This window comes from Polyodon spathula, chromosome 18, assembly GCF_017654505.1.
Source record: "Polyodon spathula isolate WHYD16114869_AA chromosome 18, ASM1765450v1, whole genome shotgun sequence".
Lineage (NCBI taxonomy): Eukaryota > Metazoa > Chordata > Actinopteri > Acipenseriformes > Polyodontidae > Polyodon > Polyodon spathula.
Genome location: NC_054551.1, coordinates 35,539,042 through 35,552,135, shown reverse-complemented (window position 1 = coordinate 35,552,135; position 13,094 = coordinate 35,539,042). Strand labels below are relative to the sequence as shown.

General features: G+C 39.5%; 1 protein-coding gene across 5 annotated transcripts; it reads right to left on the bottom strand.

Moving 5' to 3' along the window:
- Positions 1-2,695: 2,695 nt before the first annotated feature.
- On the bottom strand, positions 2,696-12,094 carry LOC121331264 (cysteine protease ATG4C-like). 5 transcript variants are annotated; one of them, XM_041278538.1, is made up of 12 exons: positions 12,013-12,072; positions 11,633-11,657; positions 11,205-11,334; positions 10,792-10,875; positions 10,108-10,347; positions 8,674-8,992; positions 7,549-7,619; positions 7,003-7,151; positions 6,401-6,479; positions 5,639-5,715; positions 4,535-4,654; positions 2,696-4,031 (listed from the first exon to the last, which is right to left on the bottom strand). In XM_041278538.1, the coding sequence occupies exons 3-12, from the start codon at positions 11,278-11,280 to the stop codon at positions 3,882-3,884; spliced, it is 1,365 nt and encodes a 454-aa protein (XP_041134472.1). In that variant the 5' UTR covers positions 11,281-11,334; positions 11,633-11,657; positions 12,013-12,072; the 3' UTR covers positions 2,696-3,881. The 5 variants fall into 5 exon arrangements, with proteins under 5 accessions (XP_041134472.1, XP_041134471.1, XP_041134474.1 ...); XM_041278537.1 differs by lacking the exon at positions 11,633-11,657 and having other exon boundaries at positions 12,013-12,094; XM_041278540.1 differs by lacking the exon at positions 12,013-12,072 and having other exon boundaries at positions 10,108-10,344; positions 11,633-12,006.
- Between the last annotated feature and the right edge of the window lie 1,000 nt (positions 12,095-13,094).

Below are 13,094 nucleotides of genomic sequence, written 5' to 3'. Positions count from 1 at the left end.
CAGCTGTGAACAGAATACTAAACAACAGAGCCCTGCCCCAGAGCTCTGGAACCCACAGCTGTGAACAGAATACTAAACAACAGAGCCCTGCCCCAGAGCTCTGGAACCCACAGCTGTGAACAGAATACTAAACAACAGAGCCCTGCCCCAGAGCTCTGGAACCCACAGCTGTGAACAGAATACTAAACAACAGAGCCCTGCCCCAGAGCTCTGGAACCCACAGCTGTGAACAGAATACTAAACAACAGAGCCCTGCCCCAGAGCTCTGGAACCCACAGCTGTGAACAGAATACTAAACAACAGAGCCCTGCCCCAGAGCTCTGGAACCCACAGCTGTGAACAGAATACTAAACAACAGAGCCCTGCCCCAGAGCTCTGGAACCCACAGCTGTGAACAGAATACTAAACAACAGAGCCCTGCCCCAGAGCTCTGGAACCCTCAGCTGTGGACAAAAGTTTAGCATCACCCTGTAGATTGAACTAGATTGCTTCATAAAGTTGAATGAAACCTGCTGAATAATGTTACGTTAACATATTGAATTACATGTCGCTTGGTAGTTTTCCATATACTTAACAAAAATGCAAAACTTTTATATTTCAAAATCGAACATGGCATACTGTACTGCTATTATGGTTTCCGGTCAACTTTTGCGATACAATTGTTTTGTTTCTTTGATTTTAATTATGTCTTAATCCTAAAATTCTAGGTGATGCAAAACTTTTGGCCACAGCTGTACATGAACACACACGTGGTGAGGCTGCATGGTTTCTGCTCACTGCGGTGTATTTATGGGCGTTTACTGTTGAGGACAAGAATGCAAAACAGCAGTTGTAAAAAAGAAAAATCTGTTACTTTAACTAGACAGTTTCACTGGATGCGTTGCCTCTCCACGTTTCAATCACCCTGATTCATGCGAGTGCAACGTGAAGTTCAATGGCATAAGAGTTCCGGATACCTAATCGATCTTTAAAAGCCCAAACGAGAGCTCTCTTTTAAAACTATAATTATGGAAGCATACTGTATTAAAGGAGTGGACTTCTTTTTTTTTTTTTTAACTATTACAAAAGTTTCTATAACAGCCAGCGCCAAATTCAAATTAGCATCAGAATCATATCTGATTACAGCCGAATATAACCACAAAACCATCATTTCCATTTGATATAAATATTAAAGCAAACCTGAAAAGTGTATGTGTGTGTGTATATATATATATATATATATATATATATATATACACACACACACACACACACACACACACTTTAAAAATATAATATTTCAAAGCTAGTAACATGCAACTCAGAAGTTTAATACAGAAATAATGAAAAGAAACTTCGTACTACAATTAGCCAAACTTCTAACAAGAAGTCCTTGCGTTGTTTGTATTAGAATGTCTTTAGCTTCCTTTGTTGATACACTGTAAATGTAGCAGTGTTTTGCTTTAATGCACGTGTAAACGCCAAACTACATGAGTCTCTACTTCATTTCAGATATTATTTGTCATGCTGTTTCAAACGGCATGACTTTTACTCTCTTTATTTTTATTCCGACAGTGCAGGTTTAGTTTTGTAATCATTAGACAGTTCCAATATAAAATGCAGTATTATATGCACTGCAGGTCATGCAATAGAGCTGTAACCACGATCTCCGTTTGTTCTGAAGCAGTGCTGCTGCACTCCCAAACGCTGGCATTTGGAAATAGAGCTAGAAGTTACAAACTTTCTTTTTGTGCCAGGGCTTATTTCCGCAGGAAAAGAAAGCTTTACAAATTGGGGAAGATAATAGTTCAGAGCTGAGCACAGAATAACGACTCTCACACATCCCTTTTTAACAGAGGAATTTCCTCCGTGGAACATATTGGATTTTGAAGGGGCTGCAGTGCCAGCCACACTATTGGCAGCTGTGTTAACAGAGAAGGAGCTGGCTTTGTGCAGTGGCACAGTTATTACATTTCTCCAGAGACCATGACTCATTAATCAAATATTCATCCATCTCTGTAAATACACATCGAACAGAGCATCCCCTCAGAGAAGAGCACCCCCAAGCACAAGCGCCCTTTCATGTTGTGTGACAAAATCCTGAGGACACACGGTCAAGCTTTGCATTTCAAATGCTTCATGTACCATTGATTACCCATTTCCCAAAACAGAACCCACATTACTGATTATGAAACTAAACTGATGCCATTATATCCTCATATTAATATTCTTTTTTTTAATAACACTGCAGACAGTGAGTCAATTCTTTAGCTCCGTTTGCCATCAAACAAGTAACTTTTTCCCATCTGGATGGCTAAACCCAAGGCCATGCTCCTATTAATACAAGAATCTGTATTTAGTATGAAACCAACAAACCATTGTTTAAACTGAGAAGCATCAGAGAAATTAGCCATGGAAACATTACATTCTGCAGGAGGATCTTTTGTTTTCTGTCAGACACAATTGCCAGTTGTATGTGTGTGTTTGCATCTGCGCTGGTTAAATGGGCTGTAGCAATGGTTCGGACGTATGATTAGTTTTTAATTTAGTGCATTTGACTGTGTCTGCAGAAAAGAGCTAACTTGAGCACAGCATCTCTCTAAAGTTTAGTGGCTTGCATTTGACACAAGGAGAGAAAATGGTTTTTACAGTAATGTAAACACATGGAGACAGATGTGCAATTTCAAAGAACGCAAGAAACTTACAGGCACAAATATCACAACGTAAATTCTAGTAGTTTTATTAATTTAATAAGCAGGAAAAACAACATTTACAACATAGTCTATCGTAGCTGTAGTAGTTATTTAGCACTAATGCCAACTTTGTGCTTGATTTTGCTGCACTTCTGAAAAATCATGTGTGTGCGTGTGTTTTTATTTCAAAATATGCCTTCTATTCCATTCTAGTAAGATCACATAGAACACAATGCCTGCACATCCTAGGATTCATTTAACAAGCATAGGCAAACAAGGGAGTGTAGGGACAATACATGAGGTGCCAATATACACTGTTGCAATGAATGAATGTGCACAACAATTGAGTGGGTTAACTAGCAGAGCTTTGCATTACAGTACACTGTACTACAGCTATCAGTGATGGACACAGAGGCTGTACATCTTCCTGCACTTCTAATACTAAGTGCGTACAGAAGATGTTTTGACACTGTGCTTTAAAATGCCCTGTTGGCCTACAAACATTCCACAGAGAATTCCTTCATCGCGTTTGCCATTAAATAACGAGAGAAGCACAGGCTTACTTACTAATGCATACAATGCAGCTTGGTGCGCCTCTTTATTTCACATTTCATGCTGCGAGGAGGAGAGCAGACCACTGTTTATTTATACAAACAATTACACACTTCATTTTGTTCCTGTGGATCGTAATCCAGCTTACAGGGTAGCTTGCATCTTAAATGCAGAATGGGGTGCGAGTTCAGACACACACAAATACAAACACGCACAGGCACACACGCAGATACACACTATCCCAATTAGTGCCTTCATTTTCAAAGAGGCAGACATGGCTTATGACAGGGTACGCTTCTTTTAGTTATACACAATGTCATGTTAAACTGTTTATTCTGAACATAGCAGACCATTAGTAAAAAAAAAGTTAAGGATTTAAATCACCCGCTTCCAAAATAGATGTTTTTTTAAAAGGAGATTATTATTTATTTATTTTTTTTAATCATGTGAATTTTACAAAACGAGAATCCAACACCTTGAGGGAGCAGAACGGAGCTTGGATTATAGTACTAGGTTTTGTAAAACACATTTTACCTCTTTAAAAAAAGAATTCAGGAGTGAATTAAAGAACTGAGTAAACGTTTTGAAAAGGTGGCCCAAAGAGTTTCCTCCTCGGTCCTCTGCACTGAAGAACACAGTCGTGTGCCGGCTGTACCCTCACAGCAAGACAAAATCTCCTGGGCTGTATTTTGGATACCTGGGTTCCCCTTCTGAAGTCGATTCACTTTGTTCATAATCATAATCACGCCCATGGCCTTTTACGAAGGTAAACGCTGGATACTTCTCTTTAGTCGAGTGTTTGAGCACCTGCAAAAACAGTGAAATATAAAACACATGCAAGAAAATGTGCAATCAATAGGAAGATTTTACTATTAACAAATAAAAAAGAAACACTGAACAAATCAAATACTAACTCAAACTAAAACAACAATACCTTCCTTAAACAACTGCTGACAGCTTCCACTTTATTAGGTACTTACTGTATTGAAATGGTAGTTATTCAGCTGCCTCTGTAACTCAGAAAACAGCAGTGTCTCAGAACAGGCTTGGTCAGACAGCGCTGTGTAAAAAAACAAAACTCCCATTCGAAGACAAATGGCGCCACCTGCTGGATTGCGTAGATTTATTTTTTTACAAACGTCTGTCAAAACCTACTGTATTGCACTGGCTGATGGCTGCTCACTATAAAGAAGGACTAATTCATTTATTAAAACTATTTCTGCATGGGTAGTAAACAGAATTATTATTATTATTATTATTATTATATTATTATTAATAAATAGGACACCGATTTATTCCTGTGTACTTGCCTTTGCTATTTCTTCACTGATCTTTGCAAAGTCTTGTACACTTCTTGTGTAAAACCCGATGGTGCAGCTTGGGTCCATTTTAGTAAATGGCATTTTTTTAGGCGAGGGACAATGGAATGACTACAGGGACATGAAAACAACAAGTTCAGAACACAACAAGCTCGCCTTCCTTTTCTGTGCAGCTGTTCTCATACAATCGCTATGTTGCTTTAACTCTATTAAATACAATGAAAAGTGTATTTCATGAAATCATCTGCAATGTTGCCTAGTTGTAAAATTGGGGACAAATGTATTTTTAGAATTCCTTCCATGATCTTGTTTTTTTGGTTTTTTTTGATGATGATATGATTGACTGACAAAACTCAAATATGGAGAGAGCAGGCAACACCAGCCTTTTAAAATACACCCTGGTACTGTGGAGCCAGCATCTGTATTTTAAAATACACTCTGATAATGTGGAGCCTGGTGTCTGTATTTTAAAATACACTCTGATACTGATACTGTGCAAAGATGTACATCCTCACACCTGAGGTTTTCATGCAGGTAGGTATATAAAGGATACACATGACAAATGAGGTGTTCTAATAAATGTGCACACTGCTATATATGTGTGTGTATATATATTATATTTGATAGCAGTGTACATGCAGACACATGCTGTAGTGCTGACTCTTTGCAGAAGGTTTCTGTTTTGAATGTTGTGTCTGCACTGATTTTCAGATGTTTGAGGACACAGCTGCAGAGGTATTCTGCAGTTTGGCTCTATGCACAAGCAGTGCTTTGCTATTCACAAGGATTTCAAAACTGTCTAACAGCAAGCCAAAAATAACTGGAAGAACTGCTGTCTACGGGATAAAAATAAAGGGAACACCAAAGATACTGTTTCGCTGTTTCCTGCTAAAATCAACTGCACCTGTCAGGACAGAATGAATGAATAGATATATATATATATATATATATATATATATATATATATATATATATATATATATATTATATGTAATTTGTAATTGAGCTTAAGCTCATTAAGATTCAAACCTTTAAATACTAGAAGAAAGTATTACATTCACATTACTGGGCGACCTCTTTGTAATTTTCTATTACCTCGAGTGGGAAACCGTTCATGCTGACATCTACAAAAGACTGGCAGTAATGAGGATCCATGTAAATCAAACTGTCATCTACAAGGACAAAACAAAAGACAAGTTATTCAAAAAAACATTTTATTATTACAATGCATATGATTCCATTTCTATGCAGAGCAGCAGCTGAAAACACGCAACCAGCGTTTGAGTTCCCTGACTGATCCGCAAGGCAGGAAGGATGATTTCTTTTGCGGGACAGATTAAATTATGCATAATCAAATATGCTTGTATAAGCAGATTTTTTTTTTTTTTTAAGTGAGTAAAGGGGCTGTCAGTTCATTTTTTTGTGAGAAAATTACTTTTACAAACACGCAATTACACTCTGGAATTTGCATATGATAAATGCAATCGGGAACTGCATGCTGACAGGGAAAACATATTGCTTGTCATTTAGACATTAAATAACTCAGCACTTCAAACTGGGAACATGTAAATGTGTAAATACTGACTGCCAAGTTGCACAAGAGAAGCACTTAGGAAGGTGATGAAGATTGCATCCCTTTATGCTGAAATGAATAGTATGCATACATCTTATGGAAATCAATTACAACTGCAACTTGGGAGGTTTACTTTTGACGAATGGACTTGGTTTTGATGGGTCAGATCAAATGAAATGAGTGCTGTTTCAACCGATGTGCAGACCAAATTGGAATGCACTCATTTCTTACTGATCTTTATTAAAAAAATGATGCACAATGATTTCTCTTTGCCCAACACTAACCTTGAAATCCAACGAAGTAATATGCCTGTTTAGGCTTTCCACCAATGATCCCAATGCAATATTCAAGACTTAAAATGCCCTGTAAACAGAAAAAAAACTGTACCTCAGAAGGGCTTGCACATGCCCTTCAGTATGTTGGCAGCCTTGCCGTGCTGAAGGCTGATCTCAGATTAGCTGGGTATGAGGAGTGCTTTGATGGGTCACCTCCAAAGGGTAGAGCTGCACGAATTCACTGTGTGTTGATGAATCAGGATACTTTCTTTGCATGATGTATTGTATCTTAAGAGGTGTGTATCGTGATGCGAGACCCAAAGCACTACACAGCTCATTGTAACTCAACAAACGGTTCTTGTATGAAGAGTAAGTGTGTTTTATAGTTGGTGTGAACACATGCTCTCTGACTCGTTTCATTTTTGCCTTTTAACATAATAGTCCATCATTAAATTGATCATGTGATCTTACTATGCATTCTACAAGTAGCCCAACACGTCTCGTGATACGTATCGTATCTCGGCCTGCATATCACGATGCGTATTATATTGGGATATATATATAACAGACATAGATAGATAGAGTCGCAGCACATGCTAGTTAAACTGTACCTTTACAAAGTCAAAGTATTCCGGGTTGGTTTTTTCTCCACCGAGCCTCACGGGTATAAGGATAATTACAGCTTTTCTGTTGACTCTGGTTTCAGTTTCTGGGCCCTGAGCAGGTTTCTGGAGGCTATCAATAACATCAGCACTGTAAACTGGAAATGATGCATTTAAAAAGGGTTGTGCTAGGATCATTCATCAGTCTGAACCTACACAGACTAAAACTGTGCATAGCATTACCACATCCTGGCATTCTTATATAGGTTTGCTATAGGGAATTTATAATACAAACATGTAGTGTCTCAAATGTAATATTGAGCAGGCTATCAAACTACAGAAACTGTAGAGTAGTTTGAGAATGGCAAGAAGCAAACCGAAAAGTAGAAGGAAGATGCGTCTATATTACACTGGCAAACTAACTGCTTTACTGGAAAGCAATGCTAAAGGGACACTCCCATTGAACATGGTGCTGTATCTGTACTTTCGAATGGGGGGTCAAGCTGGGCACCAATCCCAGGAAACCTTCTTCCAAAGACACTCGTTTTTTCATACCTGTGCAGTCCTGAGCAACGTAAACTGTTATGCCTTGTAATTCAGGGTCTGTTGCTTCCTTAACAGCTTTTCTGTGAGAAATAAAGGTTCAGATTGAAAACCCTAATGCATCAAACAACAGGGCATTAACATTATTTACAGTTACTCAGCGGACAGAATCAGTGATTCGGCTCAGTCACTGTGTACAGAAACAGGCTGCACAGATGTGACAGTCCTCTGGTAAGTCTTTAACTATCAATCCAGATGTTTCTATAAGACAGCATGGAATGACAGCATCTGTTGGCTCCTTGCGAGTACTACTATGAGGGAGCAGGCTCTGTTCACAAAGGGTTAACTCTCGAGTTATTTAACTGATGTTTAAAAGCCTGTTTTGATGATATGCATACTGTTTTACACATTCAGGAAAACAATGGCTCTTAAGCAGTAGTCTCAATACATTTCATGATGAATACCCAATGACACGTAATAAATCAAAATACATACATTTTTAAACAGGTTCTTTAAGTAATTAATGAATGCATCTTGATGAGTCGAGCCCAGTATTCAAAAAGGGGTCTTCTTTTCCAAGTATAACGTTGATGGAGGTGGGAATTAAATATAGATAAAGCAGCTTGGCTTGAGGTATATCTAGCTTAACTATAGTGTTGAATTTTTATACTGGCAAAAAATAAGGCCACAGGGAACACAAGAGAGAAATGCTGTCGAAGCTCGTGTGAATATCAGATGGTAAAGCGTGGACAGCTATAAAGATTTGTTTGAGGCTTCAGGATCTTTCCTTCTGCATCATATCACTCTGGGATGTCACAGGGATGGAAATAAGACTCATATTGCATAGCAGTTTAACGCATTCCAGGTTTTACTACTGGCTTGATTAGCCCCAGTGTATAGATAACAAGCTCAGGTGAGTGTTATTAAACTCCTAGGAAAACCAGGAATGGATCAAACTGCTATGCAACAGCAGTCTTATTTCCATCCCTGTGTTAACACACTCTTAGTTAATTAACCACATGATATGTGCTCCCCATCGCCTTTTCTGGGCCAGTCCCAAAATGTAGTAATCTGCATCAACTGCCCTATTCTGACCTGTTTATGAACACAAGGCAAACTCAAGCGATCAGAACACACCCGAGTATGTGGGCGACCACGGCTGGCCCATACCAGTCCCCAGCTGACTTTCCAGACGCGTGCCCGAGCTCAATGAGCCTGTGCACACCAATCTGCGCCGTAGGGCAGTCCGCAAACCAGGACACTATTTTGCGGTGATAAACACAGTTCAGGTGGGTGCTTGCTTCCTCCACTCTCCCAGGAGCTCGAGTGTGGCTTTCTGGGGGTTTCGGTCCCTGAAACGATGACTCGAAAGAGGAAACAAGCTTCCTGGCTGCGCTGGCGGTCCATGACTCTGTGTCCAGTCCATCCATCTTTAAGGCATGAGACCAGGTCCAGTCTGTAATGACAACATGCGAAGGATAGAGACTATAGCAAATATGCAAGCCTGTGATTCCTGGCTCATGCAATACAAGCACTACCCGTTTAGTGGGGGATACAGTTTGGCTTGGGAATGAAGAGCTGGCTGGAAAATCCTGACCCAGAGAACAGAGAGGACACTGCGTAGGGAACTACTTTCACAGCAATGAAATTGATTTCATATTTCTTTGAACTATCTGTTAAAAGGAGAGTTTGACTAATTAAAGTTGTAAGGAAATAGTGCTGTTAAGAAGAAAGGGAATAAACGACGACCTGAACTGTCCCCAGCACTGCATTTCAATTGTGCAGCTCTATGGCGCACACAATCTCTTCATCAGCATCCGAGGGGGCAGGTAGGTGTGGTTCTGGTTGTAAAAGGTGGACGGTACAGGTTATATTTCATTAACACTATGACCTTGCAAACTGTCAGAAAATCTGATTGACCCATAAATATCTTTAAGTGGCCATTAGTTCCTTTTATAGGCGATAATTTCTTTGATGCCGTATGTCGGTTCAAATGGGAGAACACATTTAAGTTAAAATATTGTTTTCTAAATGACTGCACAAAACCAGCTATAAATCTCCCCGTCCCGATCCCCAGCCCTCACTGTCTAAAACAAATCCCTTCATTTAGCAGTTTAGAAAGTAGCTAGCGATTTCATTAAAAAAAAAAAAAAAAAACCTCCTGTCTCTCCTGCAGAATGCTTTTAAGTTGGGGTATCACACATTCCAGGTTCCCGCACCTATTTTGAAGGAATACAGGAATCGCAGGGGTTAATACTGCAAATCTCTCTGCCCATTCTCACCCAATATCTTTCTCCAGGTATGGAAATAAGACTGTGTTGCATAGCACTTTGATCCACTCCTTGTTTCACCATGACTTTAAGACCACACACCTGATCTTACTACCAATACACTGCGGCTCATCAAGCTTGTAGCAAAACCTGGAATGGGTGAAACTGCTATGCAATAGGAGTCTTATTTTCATCCCTGTTCTCTATTAAGAGAAGGGAGAGGGATTCCGATGGACTGTTTCTTCAACCTGCTTTCTCGCTTGGATTAGTCTGGATATGCAACTCTTACACAGAAGTCTACCTCTGCCTAAGAGATGAAGCACCAGGCCCTGAGCCAGCAGCATCTGCCCAGTCCGGAGCGTGCAGCCCCAGCCGCAGTCTGAGGTGAAGCTGGAGCCCTGGATCTGAGGGAACTGCTCTCGGTACGTCAGCCAGATTCGAGAGGCAAAGTCCCGACGAAACTCCACCACGCTGCCGATAACAAGCTCCCTTTCCGAGGCCTCGCCACTGCAGCTCCCCGCGACGCTCTCCACAGAGGCTTCTGACACAGAGGAGGAAGACAGCTTAAACAAGGGCTTCACAAGCTTCTTCCTTTCAATGTGAGCCCCACACTTTTCACATCCATTTGTCACAGCAGCCCACTATAGCACTTCCTGTAAAAACACTAAAGCTTAAGTAATACTTTCTTATTTTATTTCTTGCTGCTTTCATTATTTGCCATGCTTACTAACTATTCCTTTAAGCAATGCTACGAATAGCCTCTTTCTCATGTACTCTAAAGACTCTTCTAGGCTGGCTGGGAGGAAGGGAAGTGGGGAAGCACGTCAGATTTGTGCTAAAGGTGTATTTAAAGACAAATAAAAACAAATAAACTACTGTGTTCAAAATGTGGTATATCACTGTGCAAGTCTCACAAATGTTTAGAATTTCACAGATTTAAACTTTTTTAATTTGTTCTTTTTTTTTTTTTTTTTTTTTTACTTACCTTCGACCTTAAAATGATAACATTTTCCCAAGAGAAAAACAGGCGAATTCCTGCTAAAATATGTCTTTGTTTTCAGTATCCAACCTGAAAGATTTACAGGACACAAAGGATCACTACTTGTAAAACGTACAACACAGAACAGCCAGGTGTGTTTTCAGAAAGCACCCTGTAATAATGGCAAACAATTATCAATTAATCGAACAATTACAGCAGTGTATTGTTTTCCGGTTCCACGGCAGCAGTATACAGGTATTTTAAATTAAGAGCTAACTGAATTTAAACCCGAGTTTCAGGTTTTTTGATTATGCAGTGGAGTGCTGGGAACGGTTTGATTGAAAATCATCTTTCCCTTAGTGTTAATATTGTTTAAATGTAATCAATAAACTACAAGCCACAAGTACACATCTACTTACTGTACTGTACATTGTGCCATGCCGACACAAACATCGATTTCAGTTTTTCCACCTCGTCTCGTTCATTATTTTCCATTGTTCCCAATTAATAACTGAATCCATCACCGCGTTCTGTGATATTGAACCTTGTCTGAACATATATATAAAAAAATAGAAGTATTTTAGTTTGATTTTTTGCCAACAATCTTGCATCTGTATGTTATCCAGTACATACAGTATACTTTGCAAAAAAAAAAGAAAAACGGAACATAAAGATACGTTTTAATAACACAAATACAAAACTAATGTCTAATGCTGGCTGTAAGACTGAAGACTAACCAAAGTTATTATATAGTAATCTATAACCGCTACAGTTTTGACTTCAATACGGTTTTGCACTTTAACTCCATTGCAAACAAAACAACAATATACAGAAAGCTGTTAGTTACCGTGTACGTAGACTTTCATTCACCCCTAAAAGTAATGGAAATTACATGCAAAGAAATTATACATTTATTACAATTGTATCATTATTGATAGGATTTCCAACATCAAGACAATTGGCAATAAGGCTCCTCCTCAGTGGCTTTGTTTGTCTCCCCTAAACTCCTGAGTTTGATTAAGGGTTACATTGCATTCCTGCAGCAGAACGGTCCTAATTATCCCGTTACTGAAATTAAACATGATTAACAGACGACTTCGTCAGCATTAACTCGTCGTAACCATGCACTGTATAATCGCTTTTTGTTATTATTGTTCTGGTTTTGCTTTCTAACAACATGCGTACGTATAAAAACAAGAAAACTTGAAAAACATTATCTATACTTACAACTAACGGAGTGTTTACATTTTGAAGCGGTACAGCACTCTCACGTGTGTGCGTCACGACGCACAGACGTGGCGGGCGGCGCGCCGTCCTATTAGGCTGCTTTGTGTGCTCAAGTTGTGTGGAGAAAGATGGAGGGTGTGTTGCGATAGCAGCTCCTAGAAACACTGCGTATAATACAGTAAACTACAGTAAGACCAGGAGCTCCTCTGGAAACCATATACATACGTCTCCTGCTACTTGCAGCAGAAGGAGGGTATTGCATTTTATAATTGTGTTAAACATATAGATGATATTTTTAAAAATAATAATAATAATTACAGTCAGCAAAATGTATTCTGCTTAAATATTACTAAATGGACACATATATAGGGTAATACTTAAATTCATAAGAATAAATAAGAAAGTTTATTTCCACAGTGAGGCAACAGAATGGCTACTACAGAGGCAACATCACTAATAATTGCAGTGCAAGTAGCCCTGCTCCCTTCAGTGTGAAAAGTGTGTAATAATAATAATAATAATAAGAAGAAGAAGAAGAAGAAGAAGAAGATCATCATCACTGGCAGTTCTGTCTCATTGCTTTAAACACATGCCTTCGTATCCAGTTGTTTTTAATCTCCTCCTGTGTTTGAGTCTCAGTGAGTCAGTCAATGAGCAAGTCCCTGGACTGCTGGGCAGGAAGTACTGTGGACACGCGCCACGCAGTTTATTAGCTAGTGATTAGTGATTTCCTATTGCAGCTGAGTGTTTCCCTTTCACAGGCAGGATGTGAGTCATGTATTACTGTATTAACCCTCCCCTGATGTCCATACCATTGCATGAAGAGAAAACCCCATTGAAACAGCTGCTCTGCACGAGCAGATGAGCCTCACTTTGGAAAGCATAACAAGGCTGGATCAGCAGCAGTGTTTTATTCCAGGTGCTGTTATCAGTCGGTCACTTTAAAACAGGATTATTCCCAAGGCTTGCGTTGGATTATGGATGGGGTGACTCCCTGCTTTCCACACTGCTGCTCATTGTAGTCTGGGTGATTGCCTGCTCAATTAAAACAAGGCGCTGAAGGGCTTATTGTGGTTTTGTGC